Here is a 23,773-nt window from a genome sequence, read left to right as displayed (position 1 = left end):
AAAATAGAACATTATAACATCAATTTACTGCAGGCCACAAAGCCAGACAGCTACCGAAACAAATCTGAGATGGCAACTCAAGCCTTCAGACTTAAACATATTTGTGTTCCACACACCATCTTAAATATCAACACTCTCAAATTCAAAATAAAACAATGACTTATGGGCAAAAAAGTGAACGAATTAAAAGGCATTTTGTGTTTAGAGAGAAATGACAATAAATAATGCAGGTAGTAAATGAGTGTAATCAGAATGACAAGAGTAGTGCTCAATTTAATACAGTAGTTCTAGCAAACCCTTCCTTTAAGGGCAATTCCAACTATGGGCATTGCATTGGGAGGAGATTTAAGAAAAACTTACTACTTAAATGTGTTAGATTGAATAATGTTACATATTTTAGACTCTGATGAAAAACCTTTCCTCTCCCAAAATTTCTAGGAAACATTTGAAATTCCCTTACAAATCCTCAATATTAATGCAACATTAGTGCTCTTAATACCATAAAACTATATATGACATATCTTAGGTATTTTTCTTTTTTCAATTTTTGAGATTTTTATTTATAGAAGTCAAATATCTTACTATAGAACATTGGAAAACACAAAATTATTTGAAAAAGCAAAATTGTCCATAGGCCTACAATGCAAAGATAACCACTGCTAACATTTTAACATTGTGGTATGCTGAAGTCTAATGTTTTTCTTTTTTTCTTTTAGTATTAAAATATTTTATTTACTTGTGATCATATAGCATATTCAAAGTGAAAATATTATTTTAGAAATATATTTGAATATAAAAATACCATACTTCAGTTTAAAATGTGGAAAACACAAAGAAATGTGAAAGAGAAAATGAAAATGGCCCCACATTTCACCCTTAAATAATAAACAAAGATGTTAAACTTTGCATTTTACAGTCCACTTTATGCCTTTTTGACACCCTTTATTCTAATTTTCTGAGTGATTATGCTGATTTTAAATCTAATTAATACATTGCTCATAGAGTTTCCATATAGGAAAAAAATAAAGAGATGGCTGATAATCAGATATGAATGCTATAGGGTAGCTTATTAGTTTTCATGTTTAAGAAACATAACAGCTTAGATAATTCAATTTTAGTTTTAAGCTACACACATTTCTACTTTTAAAAAATATACTTTTTATTTATTTTTAGAGAGAGGAAGGGAGAGAAAGAGGGAGAGAAACATTAATGTATGAGAGAAACAGTGCTGGTTGCCTCTCACATGCCCCCAACTGCAAACCTGGCCACAACACAGGCCTGAACTTTTTAGTTCACAGGAAGGTTCTCAATCCACCAAACCACAACAGCCAGGGCCACACATTTTTACTTAAGTTTCTTTACTATAGCTAAGGCAATTAGGATTTTTTTTTACAAATATGCTTTTGTAGATAAAAATATACTTTTTAAAGCAACATTCCAAGGTTATTTTAGACATAGTAAAAATATAATAAAGATTTAAACATTGTTCAAAGTACTAGAATAGAATGGATAAACCTTTTTGTTTGAAATTGTTATTGGAGAAGTTAATAAACTGCAAATGAAGTATCGATTTAGTTATCTCACAAGAAATACTAAATTTATTGGAAACTGGGAAGGATCAGAAGTAGAATAAGATCATTAATTGCAGAGAAAATTTTACCCATATTCTGAAAAATCCATTTGAGAGATCACAAATCTATCAGATTTCTAAAATCATCCAAAAGAAGATTTGCTAACCTTTATATATTACAACAGCTACATCTTTTTTAGGTATTTACTTTGGTTTATTTACCTACTTAGGTAAATTTTGTAATTGTTTACTAGAAGAATTGGTCATTGTAGAACCCATAACTGATCTAGAATATATATATATATACAGCTTTATACATGCAAACTAACTTGCCTAGGTAAAAAATTCTTGAATTATAATACTTTTTCTTAAAAATTTATAAATTTAATTTCATTACCTTTGACATTTTACATGCAGGTGGGAGGTATAAGGCTTATCTAATTTTTTCCTTTATAATTAAGTCATTTTTATTTCTGTTTCAATGGCTTCAAAATATACACAGATACTTTTGAAGAACATATGAGTACCTTTTCACTGATTTTGGCTGTAATCTAATAAAATATTTTAGTTCTGTTTTCAGTTTTTATTTCTGTGATAACTACTATAATTTTTATCTCAAGGATACCTGTACTTATCAGGTTGTATCTTAATTAACTTCTAAACATATTTAGATCTCTTTCATGATTTATATATATTTTTTTTATCTTTGTGTTAATATGCTATGAGCTTCTCATGTATACACTTCATGCTGCCAATTTATTTTTCACATGATTTCTTTTCTCAGGCAGGGTTGAATCAAGACTTTCAATGCATTTTACATGTTCTCCCTGATTTCAGGATTAAGAATTCTGGTATCTTCTAACAACTATATCAGTCTTTGAAGAAATAATTTAATTTGTTCTCCCTGGAATGTGTGCTAACCAACCCACATCCAGTCAAAGAAAGCAGAGGAATGGCATTCTCCAATTGTTTTGTTGTTGTTGTTGTTGTTTTGTTTTGTTTTGGGTTTTTTGTTGCTTTATACTTACAAAAGAACTTGCCACCACTGCATTGGAGAAGGCCAATTCTCTCTTTGCAGTTCTTTGAGCAGAAACAGGGGAAGGGTTCAAGGCATAAAAAACACACACACCATTTCACAATCTCATACCATCTTGCTTTCCACTAAAATGTTAAACTATTTCCAATGGTTTCAGTAGAATATATCCAGAGATATAGAGTCTACCCTGAGTCATCAGTATGTTATTTGCTTTGCTTTGTTTTTCAGTATTTATTACTGATCCCATTTTCCCTCCTGCTTACTTATTCCAGAAGGAAAATAGATCTGTAAAATTCAACATTGTGAAGAAATGTGATCTTCTCTTTATTTTCATCGAGTTTACTTAGTTGCTCCTTGAAAACAGTTAAGTCTAAAGGTGAGGCAAACAGTTCCCTTCCCGGTATATAGCCAACATCAATTGATTACTGATCTGTTTTCCTGTGTTGAGATTAACTCCTAAACTCAATTTCATGTCTTCTGATTCAGTCAACTGATGGAACACATGCCAACATGTATTCCTTCTCTATTTACTTGTGTGGGACCCAACTTTCAAAGCACAGTGTGTTCACCAACAGTCCACCCTGCATTTTACTTTGATGATTCTGGGATTGTCTTGTACATATTAATATAGAAATAAAAGGGAGTGTGAGCAGGAGAGTGTACTCTGTACTTCACAGCAACTCACACCGAACCAGTGGAGGGGTGGCTGCCTGTTTCCCTGGTAGGTACACAATCTGGACCTCCAAAACTGGTTTAGAGAATGGGCAATGGTTAACATATCTGCCCACATACTTTCCACTTGGATAAGGTTGTTTGGCCTAATAAAGCAAGTCAGGGGTAGACCTGACTTCCTATAGTGACTTCCTATGTACAATTCTAGATTATTTTAACCAGATTCTAATACTTAGTTTTCCATTTATATTAATTTTTAATATTCTAAATTTAAAGTTGTTTTTTCTGGACTTAGGAAGTTAATAGAAGGTTTATCAGAGCTTGATAGTCATTATATTTTGAAGTGTGTGTGTTTTTAAACACCATATTTTAAATACAGCTGTAGAATATATAATCTTTACCTTCCTCATCTCTCATTTACCATCTGAACAGACTAGTGTTAAACAGATGGGACATATAAGAAAGGTTTATAAGCTAACACTGTATGTTCTTTTTTAAAAAATAATTAACTTTTATTTTACAGTAATATAATCTATTTTAAATGCAGTTTACTTTAACTCTGTTCATCAATAGAGTTTTATTGGACCTATTTTTAAAACAATGAAATAGTGATTGAATATAAACTTAATTTTTAATTTAAAAATTAAGTGTTTTAATAAAACAAATGGGTAAATAGACATTTACTAAATAAATGCACTCACATATACTCTTTAGTATATATACACAAAAAATGAAATTATGGACTTTGGAAAATATGTGTGAATTTATATACACACAAACCTATAAATATATGAGCATACACTTATGGTTGGTATCAATACATACGTTTCAACTAAAAATGTATTTCAGTTTGGGTAAGAATTACACTCCAAGAATCTGTTGAACACTAGGTGTCGCTAGATTAAAGCAGAAACTAACATTTTTTAAAAAAGTACTAAACTTCTAGAGTAACTACTAAGGAAGAATATGTGGTAGTGTTTTGTTTAAGATTCTGTATTTTCTTTATTTTTAAGATTTATAACTAAAATATTCAAATTCATGCCAGGATAAAATATAGGGCATTGCCTTAGATAAAGGAAAAATGATTAAGTCCCCACCCCAAGTCAAGGGAAAAAACAGATACTAATTTTTGGTGATTTAATAAGACCTTGAAAAAAGCAAAATTTGTTCCTAAAATTTATGCCTATGAACATTTTTAAAGGCAAATTGCCTCTTTAAGAAGGAATCTGTATTTTCCTCTCAAGTATTGAGGGCCTTGAAGCAGGAGTGGGAGCAGATATGAGCTGATCTGAATAAACTGCTACTTACTCATAAGTATAATAGACCACCTGATACCAAAAGGTGGAAAGACCCTCTGAAGTCACTCTACTCCACACTCAGACCTGAAAACTTCTAGGTCTGTGGACCCTAGGTATTGTCTCTTAGAGTATTTTTGCTTACATTTCACTTTCAACAATAATTTGGTGGGTTTTAAACATTAAATTCTTATTATCTATGGGTGATATTGTACCAGAAAGCCATTACTGACAATAAAAGTACTTACTTAAAAAGCTCATTTCTGTCAATGGCTCTGTTGGTTTGGGGGTCGATTGCATAGACCATCAAGTCACACTTGGTGTAATCTTCCAGAGAAAAGGCATCACCATGCCGGCGAGCACCAATGGACTCCACCACCACTTTGGAACCAGGAATTTGCTCCTGAACATAGTGATCCAAAATCCTATAAATCAAACAGAGTACACACATGACATCCTGACAGCCTTTCTAACGGGAAAAAATCACTTTCAACTTGAAATGACATTTAGTCTATGAAAAATGATGACAGCCTGTTTTTTGCTAATGTTTACTGAATATGAACCTTTGAAAAAATTATATTTTTTCAGCATTTCACTTTCAATGATACTAGGAGCTGAATAAAGTAGAAAAAGGTCACTACCCATGCCCTAGTTAAGTCTTGGCTTTTTGAATTTATGATACCATTTGAGCCTTTACATGGCTCATGGGAAATGCCTACTGTGCTGTGCAGACAAAGCTGTCTATGCTGTATAAGAGCCATGAGGTCTTAGAATTCTTGAGTTCATATGTTAGTGTTATAAATTTCACTTCCCATAAGATTTTGTGATACAGAGCATATAGCTATATGCCAAGGTGCAGGACTAGGATGCCTGTTTTCCTAATGGTATAAAGATCCTTAGCGGATTGTAGCAATGGGAGAATGTAGAGATATTTTGCTATGGCAGGTTTACAAGTTGAAGATAAAAATATTGCATGAAAATCTCAGAAGCCCTTTAGGTGAATACAACAACTAAGTGCAAATAACTAAAAATATATAGAAAAGGTAGAAAAAATTGTTAACCTACAGGTAAACCTCTAAGAGTGCAAATTTTAATCTAATGACATAGCTCGATGTTAACTGAAAGCACAAGTTACTGCCATTTAAATATTTGTGTTCTACATTGCTACAAGTAGCAATTTCCTTAATGTTCTTTTCCTTATTAAAAACTTTATATTGTTAATCCTTGCAGATAAACACTAGATGCATATTTTAAATATTTATAGACATAAGATTGAGTTAATTTTAATAACTATACATGACAAATATTAAAAAATGTATTTGTAGATTCAGCGCTCCTTCTCTAGTTCATGCTCTAAGGCATTTTGCGGGTAAGGAGGGGAAATAAATTCTGAATTCTTTCCATACATCAGAAAATAACTTTGACTTCAGCTGCCAAAATTGACCTGCTTTCTGCTCTGTTAAAAATGCTGCCTTAAGAGTTGGATGTGTATTTGATTTGCCCTTGTTAAAGGAACAACAGGATACTAAGCCTAGGAAGAAGTGGCTGTACCACTTAACACAATCCAAGGTATGCATGACAGAGGGCATTGTCAATGACAGCAAAGTGCTTTGTTTGCTTAAACAAACTGGCGTAGTTGTATAAACCTGCATAGTTGAAGGCTCTCCTGTTGATGTACTGGTCATTCTTCCCCTTTTCTTTCACCACCTTATACCTGCTGGTCTGTCTGTGTTACAGAATCTTTGTGATGAGATTGTTACTGAAGAATAAGCAAAAGAAGATGTGCAAAAGAGCAGGAGGAATAAACCCACCAGTCAAATACTAGTTAGGAGGTGAATGCAGCCTTCCTGGGAATCTGAAGGGAGTGCCTGTATTGTAAGACAGGCTAGTCTAGCATCATCCAGCCTGTGTTCTGTGTTCTCACAGTCAAACCACATTTATACTCCTGACATTTGTAGGAGGCCCAATTTTGGTAAAGAGCACAGCATTCTGACTTAAATTTTCAACTCCTTTACTTATCAACTGCATAACCTTAGGCAAGTAATCTTAAGCTTTTAAAGTTTCAGTTCCCTTAACTAAAAAAATGAAGAAATCATCTACTTCATAGGATTGTTGTGTGCATTAAATGAACAAAGCTTTTATTCTAGAATCTTTGCACAGTTTTTAGCACATAGTAACTGTTCATTAAAATATTATTCTTAATTTGACCTAAATTTTGTACTAATAGTCTCTGTATTGTTTCTAATTCATTCAAGACATTTAATGGATTTGTGGAATTATTAAGAAAGCATATTTCTCACTAGTACTATTAGTTTACTAATCAAAACACAAAGAAATATGAATATATTACTTAATATATTATAGAAGGTGGCTATCTATTCCAATAATGTAATTTAACAGTTTATAACTGTCCCAATGCACTTACATGTTGATTAAGTATATCCCATGGAAATCCTACATATATGTGAATATAAGTTATATGTTTTCTTATGAGGAAGAAACTTTCTATTGCATTTGTGTCTTTTTCTATATTTCTGTGCAATAATACAGAATCATATGAGACTATAAATGTACATATGGAATAAAATATAATTGTATTAATTGGTTCGTGGTAGCAGGAATAAATAATTAATGAACTCAAAACATCAATTTTGTAATTTAAAACATGTAACAGTATCTTCTCCCTGAAAATTTTTCCCCTGAAGTGTTTAGAGATCTTTTTGGATGAAATATTTCTTATGATAAAGAGAAATGTGTTCAAATTTGAGTTCTTTCCATCTTTTTCAGATAAATACCTGTGAAACTAAATTTAATACTTTTAAAATGAGAAGATATTTTGTAACAATTTATATTTTCACTTAGTATCTATATCTGTATACCTAAGCATTTCTACAATGATTATCTTTTCACTACATATATACACATACATATACATATTATGTATATATGTATACAGATTACATTACATATAAGATATATGTACATATATTTACTGAGAATGGATGTTTAGCCCTTGATCTTCATATGTATATTGATAGGAAGATCACTGCATATTAAATATATTTTTGTCAGATTTTTAAAAGGACATAGCTCAATAGTCACTGACCTTGAATTGACTCATATAAATTAATGATAATGTTTAAATTACCACTGTGTTCGTATTTTACTTTCAATTATTATTCATGTCAGGCCAATTCATACATAAACTTTGAAATCAAATATCATGAGAATATTGCATATAAATTGATCCAGAATAAACATACCTCTCCAGTCTGAAGAGTTTTTATGCAGCCTGCTCATCATCAATTTATATTAATATGTTTTTTGCTTAAAGCCTTTTATTAATAAAAAATTCAGTAATAACAATACATTTAAGAACATTAATATATTATATATTAAATACAATTTATATTATATATTAATATATTTATATTTTACGTAGAAGGAGATAGAGATCTACAATGATTGTTCTCTGATCTGCAGTATCTGTAACATACAGATCATCAAGGGTGACAGCTATAATAATAGTTATATATAGTCAATTATACTTAAGTTCAGGTAGTATGATTTTGAGTTTTCTATAAAACATTTATAAAATCTTTCATCTTTATACATTATGTTACTTGAATTTTTTACAATGTACAAAATAAAACAATGCAATCATATTTTAAGAAATTATTTAATTTATTTCCTGTTCCCCAACTTCTTGACACAAGAAACTCTATAAATCTCTATTTTCAGAGTTTAGACATATAGAAAATTAAGTTGGACTCATAGTTTTCTAATAAAGTTATAGCAAAACTTAGGCAAGTGTTAAGTGACAACTTTTCACTCATTCAACAGATATTTACTGAATGCACATCTCGGAGCAGCCTGTTCTGGACACAGAGTATATCAGTGAACAGAACAAAGATACCTGACATTATAGAACTTGCCTTCTCATCGAGCAAGACTATCAAGATAATAAAATCAGTAAGATTATTCAGTAAAAGTGTGATTGAGAAGCTGATATTTAAGCAGCCTTTCAGGAGACAATGAGTGATATAAATATTGTAGGAAGAAGAAATTGCTTGCTGCTTGTGCAAAAGCCCTGAGGCAGAAAATGTGGCTGGAGCAGAAAAGGTTGGGGTTCAGTCACATGGGGACTTAAGGATTGTAAGGCATTACCTTTTGTTCTGAGTAAAGCGAGGATGAATTGCTAAATTTTAAACATTGAAGGAATATGCTTTACCTGACATTTAAAAGAAGCATCCTGGCCACTATGTTGAGAATAAACTGTAGTGGGGGCTGAGAGTAATATCAGAAAAAGCTGTTCGTGAGACTTTAAGGAGACAAGAGATTTATTAAATGTTTAATCTATTCAATTATTTGGAGGAAGATAAAATGAAAGATAATTCTTGATTATTAGACATGTAAAGCTTATAATTCATTTCTATTATTTGCATTATTATGCCTGATTAAGTACACAACAGAAATAAATCTTATAAAACAAACCAAGAAATACAATGTTCAACTGGACAAATATTTATATTAATTAATTGTTGATCTGGATAAGTGTTTTTTGTTCTACATTTTAAAATGGCTCAACTTTGACAGATTATTCTCTGTTATGAAGGATAGACTAAAACTTAGAGATCAACTTATGATGCTTTATAACCTTCCTTGAAGTGTGTATTTAGGCATGAGTGGCTCTTAAAAGAGGGTAACATCTCTTCAGAATTCAGGCTGCTTCTGTCATCTTTTGTATTGAATATGGAGCACAAATACCTTCTCTGCTTCATCTCAGTTACCTTGAACTATCTGAATTTTTCTTTGTGAAGCCCAGTGTTTTGCACATAAGAAAAATTTTTATGGTGACCGTGTTGCCATCACACTGTTAAAAAATGTGGTGTTAAACCTGGCTAACATCTCAAGAAAAGCAGAGCTTATACATGACCACTAGGTACCGTAAACACTGTGTGATGAAACTTGAGGTCTATAATTTGGAGAAAAATGCATTCCATTCCAATGCACAAGTAATAATAATAACAATAGAGACGTTTATTAAATACAATATTCTGCAAAATTCTGTGAGCATTGAGAATTTTGTGGCCCGCACTATCCTAGTCCCGACAGGTGTTACCTCACTTGCACATGACCTTGGCTCCTATCTGCTCCCCTGAACCCCATTGATTCCCTTGACTAACCAAATAGTGTCTGCGAATGCCAAAAAAATAAAAAAGCCTTCAGTTCTAAAAACTAGCTTAACTTTTCAACCAATCATCTACTAAAGCCCCATAAGACATTATGCCTTCTTTCCCAAGCCTTGTATTTTCAAATAAAAGCTTGTGCTAATAGTGCTCTGAGTGATTTTATTCTACAACCTTTTAGTCTCCTTCTATCCTTCTCAAATTGGATTTATAGAAGAACAATTTGGAGATGCACTTAATATTAAAATAATAAAAATATAAAAAACAATCTAAGGTTCTGTATTGGATTATGATCGTGATAGGGCTTACATTTTATCCTATCATTATTGCTCAGTGGCTTAATATCTGACATAAAATGCATAATATTTTAACACCTTTAATAGAGTAATACTACCTGGGCACACAACAAATATGTATTAAAGTATGTTTGACTAATTACATTCCTAAAAATATAAAATATGTATTTACACCTCCTTTTACACAGGGCAATATTGAACTTTACCTAAGCCTTGTGATCCTGGAAAATAGCAGGGTTAGGAAGTCCCCCCACCCTGCTATGTTCCCAGAAACTGCCTACTCCAAATGGCCATTCTCCTCCCCAGCTCAGATAAGGCTCAAAGACTCCTGGAGGCCCCTTTGTTTACCTAGCACAAAGCCAGGCCCAGATGCTGCAAATTCGTTACAATATAGGTGATAAACTGGATTGTTTTGTCATCACAGATCAATCAGAACAAAATCCTTTTTGACCAAACACTGGTTAAGTCTCCGTCCTTCCTCAAAGCCCTGAATTTTGACTCACCCTCAGCCTGAGGCAAAGGCATACCACCCTTCCTAAAAGGCCTCTCCTGTGAGAGGCTGGGGTCAAGGTAACACATTCTCTATCCGCTGTCTGATCATCCTCCTCCCCCACACAGGTTCTTTTTAGCCTTGTTTACTCCTCCCTATCAAAAAAAAAAAAAAAAAAAAAAGCCAGAAAAGGTTTTTACCTGGCTTTTCCTGACCAAAAGAAGTCCGGTAAAAGAGCACAACTTTCACTTGCTGTGCTCTTTTGGTCAAAAAGTTTTACAGTGTGCTGTATTATAATAGTCTTCCTCCACCTAGTGCATTAGTTCCTCCCCTATTTGTGCCCCAAAATAATCTTTTAAGTAAAGTTTCTTTTCTTCTAAATTCAGATTTGTTTTTATTTGACACATGTTACAAATAGACTGTTAAAGGAAATTGTTTCCCATGCTCCTAGGGAAACCAAGGTTTCTCAAAATTCTGATTTGATTTACAATGTAGTTTTACATTGTTGCCTTCTCTCTCTAAGCACACTTCCCTGACCTGACCTCAATATCTCACCGTTTCAGACCCCTGCAGCAGCGGTAGTCTGCTTCTGACCCCGGCAGGCTAAAGAGAACATTTTGATCTAAATTATGTTTCAGCTCCTGAGCCCTAAAGTGGGATGGCCTCCTTGAAACCAGTTTTGGACACAGGACCTGATCTCAGAGTTGTCCTCAAGACCTGAAGAAAGACTTTATTACCTTTCTGTCACCTCTGACCAATCAGCTCCTAATAGGACCCTGAACCCCTAACCTACGTGTCTTGTGATTTTCTCCTATATAACCTGTAACATTTGTGAGTTGGGAAGTTGAGTATTTCAGTGCATGAGCTGGACTGGCTTCAGATGGTCCAATTCTAATAAAATAATTTCTTTCTTTACTGCAGAACCCCACTCATGCAATTTTTGGCCAGAGGGCACAGGCAGATGAGCTATTACCTCCTGAAGCAAGAAATATGCAGATTTTTTAGCAAACTACACATATAAAACGTAAGATTATTCATTATTCCCTTTCCTTGATTTCCTGTTCCCACAGTGAATCAGCCGTGAAGTTTCAAAATTTCCAATTGCATAAGTTGCTTTTCTCTCAGTTAATCAGTGTGAATTCTGGTCAGCACTACTTAATTATATTAAAACTTGTTCTAACAAACTGTAAAATAAATAAGTTCTAAAAGTATTTTTTCTGCAATTAAAAATAACAAATACTAACAAGAAGTCCTAATCAAGTCTTCACTTTCCACTTTGTGATGAAATGTCACTGTGTCCTGCCAACTCATTGGCAGATAGAGGCCACAGCACTCATTTCTTTCCTGATCAGTTCTTTCCTTCCTGGATAGTTCTGTGCTTGGGATTGTGCTCTCTACACCACAAAAATTGTATTTAATCCTCATAAGATCGACAGAAAGAAGGCATTGATTTTTAAAAAAGCATTAATACCTCAATTTCACGAGCGAATTTTGTTGCTTTTTGGCTGCAAAGCATGTATGCTCTTTCCCTAATTGAAAGAATTAGCCTGCCTCCAACGATCACATCTGCTAGGACTTTAATCAGTGGCCCTGTGTTGCCATCATCTTATGCCATCAAAGGCTGTGGTAGACTCAGACCAGGCCATTTCATATCTCTCTCCAGAATTTGATTCTTGAGTGGAAGACCTGAGATTTTTAAATGGTTGGAACTCCTGTCCTGGAGGTGCAATATTTCCACCAGACAGAAATTGTATACCCACCTATAGCTGCCATTGTTTCCCAGGCCTCTGCAGCCGCCCTTGTTCTTGACAATGTCCCCATCTGTTTTTCCATTTTTTGTTAATATTGTCTTCTCTGAAAAGTCGGATACATTTCCTTTTGCTGAAGCTGGCTGGAGTTGATTTTTTGCAGAATAGAACTAGTACAATGCATATTTAATTTGAAGATCCAGTTGTACCAAAGCCCAAATCATGTTTCTAATTCTCTCATGGTAGCAACATCCGTCCCATTTTCCTAGTCCTACTCTAATTGGTCCTACTAGGCTCTTTGAAATTCTATTGATCATATATTTTGCATTCCGTTTAAAGATGCGAGTTGGTCATGGTAGAATTTGATAAGAATCTGTATTATAGAAAAACCCAGGTGTTTAAATTGGCCTGGAATCTAAATTCTTGGAAGCAATATATAAATATAAAATACAAGTAATTCATTAAAATACATACCAGAATGAAAGTTGATTATGGCAAACTTTCAAAACAAAGAACTGCACTTGATTAATTTTCTAAGATGCAAACACAGTGCAAATGAATCAGTATAATAATTGTAATAATTTAAAAAATAAAATTTCATTTAGAGTTTATTGTCCCACTTTAGTTTAAAAGATCTATAACTTATAATATTTAATAATACATTATTATGGTATCTTTAAAAAAGTTTTAATAACTATACTTCTAAGGAAATATGTTAATATAATTAACATATAGTGTACTTTATATGTATATATTTATATGTCAAAATATTTATGTTTATGTGCTATATGTGTTTGTTATATATATTTATATATAAATATATGTATATAAAACATGTTTGAATGTGCTGGCACATGTTAATTAATATCCAGTTCAGACATTGTTTATTTAAATGCTTTTCTTAGATAAATCTCGAAAGGAACATTTAACTGAAACATACTTTTTTTTCTATGCAAAACCTTTTATTTTTTAAAATCCCAAACTAAGGGTACCGATATATAACTGGTTTCAGTTAACTAATCTATTCTCAAACCAAGGTATTTTTGGCAGATACCCCTGAACTTTAATTTACACCATCACTTTATCTAGTTACCTTTACATGTATCTTCAATTACTTTCAATAAGAAATCGTCTTCTAAAAAATTAGATGTAGAGCTTTAACTGAAATAGTATTGTAGATATTTTTCACACTACAATTATTACAGCAGCCAAACTAAAATTACTATTTGATGAGATTTTCTGGCATTGTGTGCTCAACTCACTCCCAAGAAAAGATAGGTTGGATTTTTAATTAGGTTTGCCTCCTAAAATATTAACAGAGGGAGTGTTTAGGAACCCAGCCTACTGCTGGCCCATAGATATAGATTCAAAGTAAACCTATACCACTGCTATCTGTGTCTTTGTGGAAATTATTCCACCTCTCAGAGTTCTAGAGAACTCATCTGTACAATGAGGAAAGTAATCAGACCTACCTCCAAGGGTCTTTGTAAGAACTTAATTGGCTAACTCTAATTAATTGCACAAAACCCATCAAATAAAAGTGCCATAGATGTAAGATATTTGTTGTGGTGGTTATAGAAACTACTACTCAGATTTTATTATTGTACACTCTGTTTAGCCTTTTGTTCTAGGAAATTGGTTTATATTTAGTTAGTAATATAGGGAGTACCTAAGTACTTGTCAATATTTTTTCAAAAGCCTGGCTAAATGAATCAATAGGTTTTGCCGATGGCCAAAGGGATATGCAATACAGTCTTTCCTCATACTCTGAACTTATTTCATCTATTAGTATAGACCCTTGGAGACTTTACACAGACCATATGCTAAGTAATGCTTTTGATACCATGGTACATTTTTTTCATGACATTAGAAGAACGCTCTGTGAATAAAAACATTTTCCTACAATCTGGCATTTAACTGAGAAATAGTTCTGCCTTTCCACCAGAAATGATTCTTTTTTAAATTTTGTAACTAATTCTGTTCTTGTTTGTTTGTTTCTTTCTCTTCACCTTTAAAATGATGAAAACTACTTTTGAAATATGGAGGGCACTTTTAGCACCCCTATTATTAGCCTCGCTCTGACTCATTTAATTTGTTTCTATTTTATTTGCTATATTTTTATGATTCATGTTCAAGGTATTTTACCTTGGTTTATGTATGAATCTGACAAATACTCTTTGAATGAGGTAGAACATTAAACAATAATTAAATTTAGTACCTAATACAGCTAAGACATAAGTGAATGTCTCTAAAATACCATTGGTATTGCTACAGATACAAATGGAATATTCTTATATAAACATGAGGTTGAATTCATTTCTCATGTTAAAAAACAGAAGCACAGAGATAAATTGCATATAAACTGGAGAAATTTAAAAAAGGAACTATAAATATAATTAAGAGAATAAAGGAATTGGCTCTCGGTGATTGGGTTTTTGAATTAAGTGGCTGGTTGTACAAGAAAATAATATATTTACCTTACATCTTAGGTTGGGATGTATTATAACAAATAATCTATTCTATTTGGCAAAACTTTTGGACCATAAAACATAAAAGAATATGATAGAAGAATTTTGAAAGGAATAAATGCCCAATGTATATTTTGGAAATCTTATAAAGTAACTATGATTTAAATGTTTTAATGGAACTATATATCACAATCTTATTTTTATCCTGAATCTGCTTTCTAGTTATTTTCTATTTGAAGTGATATTTGGGAAAAAGTAAAGCAGAGATATAACACTCTACTCTTTTCTGTTCCTCACTCTAATTTCTCTACTTGTATTTTCACAGTTATCTTTTAATGAAAAGATAAGTGTTATAAGAAGCTTGGAAAATAATTTCATTGTTTTTTTAAAAACCCTTCCTCCCTTCCTTCCTTCCTTCCTTCCTTCCTTCCTTCCTTCCTTCCTTCCCAGAGAGAGGGGAAGGGAAGGAGATAGAGGGAGAGAAACATCAATGTGTAGTTGCTTTTCGTGTGCCCCCCACTGGGGACCTGGCCTGCAACCCAGGCATGTGCCCTGACTGGGAATTGAACTAGCGACCCTTTGGTTCACAGCCCATGCTCAATCCACTGAGCTACACCAGCCAGGGCAATCTAATTATTTTTATTAATGAATTTTACTTCATAATATGAATAACTACTTACCCCAAATCACAGGATAGACTATACCTGTATAAATTAATCCTTTCTCTATCAGATATGAATAAGCATTTATTCAAATTATTCTAAAATATGTGGCACATGCCCTGTCTAGCATAGCTCAGTGGATTGAGTGCAAGCCTGCAAATCAAAGGACTGCCGGTTGGATTCCCAGACAAGGCACATGCCTGGGTTGTGGCCAGGTTCCCAGTAGGAGGTATACAAGAAGCAACCACACATTGAGTTTCTCTCCATCTCTTTCTCCTTCCCTTCCCCTCTCTCTAAAAATAAATACATAACATCTTTAAAAATATAAAATATGTGGCTCAAATCATAAGTTAAAATAATGCTAAGAGACAATGTACTGGTACTTTGTATAAAATTATTACTTCTTAGTAACAAGAACATAATGAAATGAAAATGAGTATTTTTCTTGTGAGGAGGGCAATTTACTTCTCCTTCTTTACCAAAATAAATCCCCAAAGTAGAATTTCAGAACAACAACAGATGAATTCCCTTTGTGTCAAAATAACAAATCACCAAACCTTGGAATAACACTAAATCACATTTATCTTTTTAAAAGACTCATAAATTATACTTAAATATTTAAAAAAGTAGGATTTTATTTTATAAAAGTGGGGCAGAAGTAGGCTTATAGCTGTGGGTATGGAAAATAATATGATAATTAATACATAATAGTAGAAGGATAAAGCATTTTGCATACTCATAACTGTGAACCTACTGTCGGCATACTTTGTATTGAGTCAGTGTTTTATTTTTGAATAGTTTCAATTTATTGTACAGCTATTTGTCAATTACAAAAAAAAATTGATATTTTCAAAAGTACTATAGAAATGAAAGTATTTCATTATCTGATAGAAATTAGGTCATTTATGGCTAGTTTCTATTGGTAACTTGTTCAACTACATCTTTGTGTTAAGTACACTTAAAGAAAATTGGCATATGATTAGCAACATTTATAGCAATTTAATTTAGAACACATCAGATAATAAAAACTACCCAATTAAAGAAACTCTCAGGTACAATAATATATTTCCTATGTTCCATGTAGGCTTATATATATTTTAAAGGTTTTCACTGTTTTGATAGTCTGGTGTCATACCTGATGTGTGTAATGTGCTCAGTTCATGTGGAATAAATAGACGAAAGGAAATAACCTTAATGTATGGGTAAGAAAGTGGCTGTGGGGAGAAGATAATGAAGTTTGATTTCATTGCCAAACTGGGAAATAAGTAGATGATGGTGTGAGAGGCAGATGACATCAGGGCATCTGATATGAACCATTTACTCCTAAATAAAGTCAGTCTTTTCCATGAACAGAATACTATTACTTTCATATGCATAATCTTATCAAATTCTTCAGTGGCTAAGTGAAGTAACTACTTTTATGTTGTCCATTTGCTTAGACACAAGCCTAAGAGTCATTATTGTTTCTTACCTATTATCATACATCCCCATAATAAATTTTGTAGGTGTACCTTAAAAAATATATCCTTAGTCTAATCACTCATTCCTATCTACACCCCTACCACCAGCCCAAACCACAATGATCTCTGTCCTGGACTATTGCTACAGACTCATGCCTGGTCACCTAATTCTCCAACTCAACACCCTTTCAAAATGCAAGCCACAGTGGTATCTCTGTGCAAAATGTCTAAGGCCACACTGTTCAAAATAAATACAATGCAAGTTACAGTTGTAAATTCAAATTTCCTAATACTTACATTAAAAACAAAACGGTCATGTTAAGTTTAATATATTCAACTCATTATATCCAAAATGATCAGTTCAATATGTAATCCGTATAAAATATTAATGAGATATTTTACTTTTTTTGTGTTGTCTTAGAAAGCTGGTGCATATTTTACACTGTACTTAGAACATCTTTCATCTGAACCTGCTACTTTTCAAGCACGCAATAACCACATGGGACTAGTGACTACTATATTAGACATATAGTTGTAAGGACCTTCTTACACAAAGTGTTAAATCTTTCAGGGGCCTAAAATGTATTAAGTAACTCATTCCCCACCTTGATACCTATATTCTTGATGTCACAAGCATGCTCCTAATGCTGGCATTTTCACATCTCCAGTTTTCTCTCTGGGAGATCACTTCCTCCAGCCCATCACCCCATTACACATACACGCACATCACCACATGACTTTCTCCCTCATCTCCTTCAGGTTTCTGCTCAGATTTCAGCTTAATAGAAAGGTTTTCCTCTATCATCCTATATGAAATAGTACTTCTCTTACATTATTTCAAGTTTAAGAACCTCTAATGTAATTGAAGTTTTTAAAAATTTACCGAAAGAAATCAGTTTTGTGCCTGACATGCTTACTTCACCAGAAAATTGACATTTAATTATATTAAAAGCAACACAGGCTTGACATCCTTATTTCAATATCCAAGATGAGGAAGTGTGGCCTTATGTGTTAAATAACTTGCTCAGAAATCACACAGCTATAATAGGATTCCAACTTGTGTGTCTGAAGCCATAATCCGAGTTCCATTACTACTGCACCTGCTCTTTGAGCAGAAAGTGCAAAACTCTGGCCTCTCTCTTACCCTACTAACTTTGGGCTGCTAACTTCATTTTTATATAATATCTATTATTCATTAAATGTTCATGGGTTTCCATTGTCTGAGGTGGCTGATATCATTTAGTCTTCAACACAGTCCTATAAGTTTTATTAACTCTTATTAATATGGTGAAACTGAATCTGGGAAACATTAAATTATATGCCCAAACTCATGTTTCAAAACAAATGTTATGTGAAGTCAAAGATCTTATAAAAGATCTCAAGGGTCTCAAGACATGAAAGTTGTCTGATTTTTCTCATTCCTATCTTTATATCTACTTAAAAGAAATAAATCATATAAATTGCTATGAAATTATACTTTTATGTTTTCATTTTCAGTTTTTATAAATTATCTCAATGTTGAAAGGGGCATTATGATTTTGCTTGTACAAAATTTTTATTCTGTAAAATGCACTGACTGCTTATTATATAACTGGAATTATAGTAGTGAAAAATGGATCACTTAGCCTCATGGAGTTCATATTCCAGTGGGAAATTGAAATATAATAAAAATATTAGGTAACACTTTGAAAAATTGAGAATGAAGGGCGAGAACAGCAATTTTCAACCTTTTTCATCTCATGATACATATAAACTAATTACTAAAATTCTATGGCACACCAAAACATATATATATATCTGATCTGACAAAAATAGGTATAATTTTTATTCACTTACACCAAACAGCTATTGCTGTATTGGCTCTTGTCATTTTTCTTCACAATCTAAGGGGAAGGTCAGTGGTCCTGACTAAATAGTCTGGTATTGCATGTTTTAAAAATTCTTGTGGTACACCAAATGAAAATTGCTGCATTAGAGGTTGAAGAAAATGTTCTCATTTTGGATAGTGTAATCAAAGAAAGCCTACCCCAATATATGACATTAAAACAGCTAAAAAAGAAGCATAACTCTAAAACTTAAGGGTGTGTTCAGCTATTATTTGGTAAAGATAAAGTATATATAAACCACATCTGCAGAGGAAAACAAGACACTGTTATTGATATTACCATGCATAAATGTTGATAATCACCTCATTCATAGGACATTTTTAAAAATCCTCACCCAGACATTTTCTCATTATTTCTTTTAGAGATAGAGAAAGGGACAGGAGAAGGGAAAGAGAGAAATATCAATATGAGACAGAGCATTGATTAATTGCCTTCTGTACACACCCCAACTGGCATGGAACCCACAATCTAGTTATGTCCCCTGGCCAGGAATCAAACCAGAACCCTTTGGTTATAGAATGTAATGAATAGGATGAATGTAATGAATGTAATGTTATAGGATGTTCAAACCAGCCTACCCATACTGGCCATGGCATTCATAGGACATTTTATGTGACATCCAAAGTTTCAATTTTATAAAATATTGAAAAATAATTGTTATATAACATGTGCTTCATTAAAAGGGAATCACTTATGCCTTAATCAACATCCATTGTATTTTATTTGAAACATAATTACTAAAAGTTCAGCTATCTATCTGAAGCTTCTTCTGGCAACTTACAAGGGGGAGATATTTTATTAGAGAGAGGAAAATTGACAGTGACAATTGACGTCTGTCAACCTAAACTCAATAGAAGACACAATAATAAATAAATACTAATATAAAAATCATGAAATGATGGCAAGTTAGGTTAGGGTAGATAAGAGTGAAATAGTAAAGACATTTTAATAACCCTTAATAGCATTCAGAATATTAAAGAGCTGCAGCTTAATAAATAATTACAACTTTGAGTCAACAATGTTAGTTCAGTGTGTACTGTTCAAAGGCAGAAGGGCATGATATATATTTTAGAATAATTAAATATATATATCTTTTAGAACTAGTCACTTGGTTTTTGAAAAATAAGCTTTAGCCACCTAGATATATCACTCTGAGAAATAGCATTCCCTGCACTAGCTGGATTGCTTAGATATTGAGCTATTTGAATAATTTGGAGCCACAAAATCAAGCTATGTACTCAAATAATTAATGCTATGACTTATCTTATATGCTGCAGTTGAGATTATGTTGATGCATCAATCAAAGCATCCTGAAAGAATAAGATTTTCTCACATCTAATTTTCATTTCTATTTGAAAGCACTCTCAGACTCTTCACATATTTCAAATAAAATGCTTATTTCAGGAAAACAGCAAGCTAAACTGTTATGACAGTATGTTAAATATATATTTAATATGAACATTATAATAATTAAAATGACCTAATCTACTAGCTGCATGAAAGTACATGTATAAGTAAACAAAAGTACATTACTCTGTAAGCTCTTCTATCTTTTTTTCCACCAGAGTGGGAGGCACATTAGAAACAATGACTTGCATGTCCAGCTGATTGACAACAGAGACCTGAAAGATGAAAAAAAATTGTTTGGCTTTTACTCATTAATATTTCTATAATTAAAAACATTATTATTTCTTCTCTACTATGCATTTTACACAGTAGTTTCCCATTTTTTTAAATTTAGTGATAAATGATTTTTAGTCACATAATTTTCACTAGATGTTGGGACATGTTGAGAATGACAGACCATTAGTTGTTTACTTGGAAGTTACAGAATCCTAAGTGATCTCAACTGTTGTTGATTGTGTGTTTGTTTGCTTTGCTTTCTTGATTATTCACTAGGACATAAAATAAGGTGTTTTTGTTTGTTGTTGGGTTATTTAAGAAGACTCAGGAAAATGAAAAATGCAGACTCTAGATTTTATAAATCTCAAGAAATCATTTATTCATTGTGATTAAGAATCTGTAATATGGCTAGTCAGAATAATTCATTCCATAAAATTATCATATACAGTATTATGTTTGCTTTGAGCCAATTTTATGTCTGTGTTGATATATACATATATATACACATACATATACATACACACACACATGCATACATATAAATATATGTTTACCTATGGGGTAAAAATGAATTTTAAAAACAGCTCTTGATGAATTCAACCCTATTCATTTAAAATATATAGAGTTTTTCTTTGTTCTCATTTAGAAAAATACAATAAAAATAAAAGCATTTATTCCCTGCTTACAGTATACAGTTTATTTTTATCTTCAATACTCCATAGACTCTAACTCATTTAATTCTAACAACCACTATATCAGGTACTTACGGCTATTACTGAATTTTAAATAACAAAAGTAAAAAGCCAAAGAGACATTTAATAACATGGAACCTACTAGCTCAGACTGTCTGACTCCAAAACATGTGTTCTTTTTTATTACTCAATATGGATATAAAAATGTAAAGTCAAATCACATATTATCCTGAATATACATTCAACAAAATTCAAGTTGTGTAAATGCATGTGTACCAGAACCATGAATCAAATACTCTGGATTAGGTATATTTAAAACCACATATCTGAACACAATTTATACTAGGGAATAATTTCATACTGCAAGTATTTTAGATATAGGCTCTAAGTTGTCTGCGTACAATGACTCATAGATGCCCTATCAGGAGTCACAAACTCAGTGTCTTCAGAGACCAGACCTAAACTCAGGTAACCGAAATGAGTGAAGTAGCCAAAATTATGGAAATACTAGGAGATGTGGAACTGTGACAAATCAGAGAGCCTACAACTCATCTAAAGAGGTCAACTAACTAACTCATCCCTAGTGAATATTACCATATGGGAAAACATGTCCAGATTTGCTGGATCCTTCATGTTTCAAGAGAAGATAAATCTAGACTACTATGAAATATCACAATGAATTAGCAATCTTACAAACCATTCTTTGAGCTCAGTAATTTATGCTCTGCAGCATATATTAATCAGACATCTGTCTTATTTCCATCTGTGAGCAATCAGTTTAACATTGGCAGTTACAACTATATATCTCTAACTCATTATAGGTGTCTGGGATCAAATGTTTAAATTCTCCTTAAACATGTACAGGAATCTTGTTGTGTCTTCACACCACACACACACACACACAACACAATCACCTAACTTCATTATAAAAGGGGATTATCACAGTTTTTGTGTAACTTTTACTCTTCTTATTGGTCCTGAGTAGAAAGAGAGACAGGAGTTACATAGAATTATGTTTTGTTTTATTTGTTTGTTTTTAATTTTAGTAGTACAAATACATGGACAAAACCTCTTAGAAAACTGCATGTGATACTGATAAAATTATTCTCTTTTTCATTGCCTGGCTGGCGTAGCTCAGTGGATTGAGTGTGGGCTGCAAACCAAAGTGTCGCAGGTTCGATTCCCAGTCAGGGTACATGCCTGGGTTGCAGGCCATGACCCCCAGCAACAGCACATTGTTGTTTCTCATCTCTCTCTTTCTCTCTCCCTTCCTTCTCTAAAGATAAACAAATAAAATCTTTAAAAAAATTATTCTCTTTTTCTTCCTCCTTCCTATTGCTAGTCCTTCCTCCCTCCATCTTTTTCTTCGTTATCTTCTTTCCTCCTTATTTTTTTGCCCTTTCTTTCAACACTGGATCAGAAAATGTAAAATAAAACAAACACAATAAAATACAATAAAATACAATAAAATAAAATAAAATAAAAATTTATGATCGAAAGCAAATACCCTAGAACAAAGAGTAGTCACAGAGTGTTATGTCAACAAGAACAGATTCCTCAACATACTTTACAGTTTGATTGAACCATATGGTGGAGTTCTGACAGATGCAAAGTTAGTGACAGGAATAAAATAAGCTTAAGTCTTTTCCATGAGTGAACTTTTCCCTTCTTTCTTCATTTCTATCCAAATAAAGAAGCCATAGATAAGGACAAAAACATATCTTGGAAGGAAATTGAGTCCCTGTTTCTCCATTTGCAGGAAAGCTGTCAAGTGCATCACCCAACCGACATACAATCTCATTGCTGTCATGTGAGAGGAAAATAAAATTTGTTTTTTAGAAACCCTGAAATTTTGAACTTTTTTTATATAGTCTACCATGACAAAAAAACAGTTATTTATTACATGTGGTTGTTAGGTTCTTACTAGCTGTACTAATTATAGGACAATTAAAAACTAAAATGTTAGTTACATATGGGTTCAGGAAAATAATAGAATTTCCCTATATAGAAATATGTTCTGAGATGGTGGGAGCTTATTTACAGGAATGCAGTCAATTCAGGTGTTAGGAACCTACTTTGGAAGCAAAATTGTGTCTGGCAGTTATAGTACTCTATATTTGCCTTTTAACGGACAGTCAGTCATTTCTCAGGATACTTACTTATTCAAAAGGAATTTTAATTTGTTAATGAGCTTAGGGGGCTAAATTCTGTCTAAAATCAACAGAATAAGTTAGATTTAAGATCCTCTTCATATATAATATCTTAGAGTTTATCTAAAAGATTTTCTGTTTTTAATAACCTTTGAAAGCTTACTTTTGTATTTTTAAGATATAAAAATAACATATTTCTAATTTGGATAAAACAATACAGTCTTACTGTATTTAACTCCAAAAGTAGTTGCCTTAGACTGCTAGAAGTTACATTTAAGATTTAAATCTTTTAAAAGTATTAGTATATAATTTATGTAGAATTGTTACCACATTTTGTTATGCAAATGAAGAATAAGCTATTACAGTTTAATTTTGATTTTTTCAAAGAAATCCTACACCCCTGAATTTTGCTTTCTCCCTATAGTCTATAGCCAAGATATTTGAAATTCTAGATATTATTTATATTACTTATCCCAGTATAGCCTCTATTCAAATAATTCCAGAAATCATATCAGTTATTGTACCAAACCTTAAAT

The 23,773-nt window shown here is 32.5% G+C and overlaps 1 protein-coding gene across 2 annotated transcripts in view; it reads right to left on the bottom strand.

Moving 5' to 3' along the window:
• The window catches only part of PCDH15 (protocadherin related 15), a 775,879-nt gene that overhangs the window by 36,746 nt on the left and 715,360 nt on the right, over positions 1-23,773 (bottom strand). For both annotated transcript variants that reach the window (XM_036026943.1, XM_036026942.1), the window contains exons 29-30: positions 20,306-20,394; positions 4,822-4,998 (exon numbers count right to left, since the gene is read on the bottom strand). In XM_036026943.1, the coding sequence (XP_035882836.1) occupies positions 4,822-4,998; positions 20,306-20,394 (266 nt within the window). The remainder of the gene's footprint in view (positions 1-4,821; positions 4,999-20,305; positions 20,395-23,773) is intronic.

The sequence above is a fragment of the Phyllostomus discolor genome, chromosome 5 (assembly GCF_004126475.2).
Source record: "Phyllostomus discolor isolate MPI-MPIP mPhyDis1 chromosome 5, mPhyDis1.pri.v3, whole genome shotgun sequence".
Classification (NCBI taxonomy): domain Eukaryota; kingdom Metazoa; phylum Chordata; class Mammalia; order Chiroptera; family Phyllostomidae; genus Phyllostomus; species Phyllostomus discolor.
This window is presented reverse-complemented; position numbering and strand designations above follow the sequence as displayed.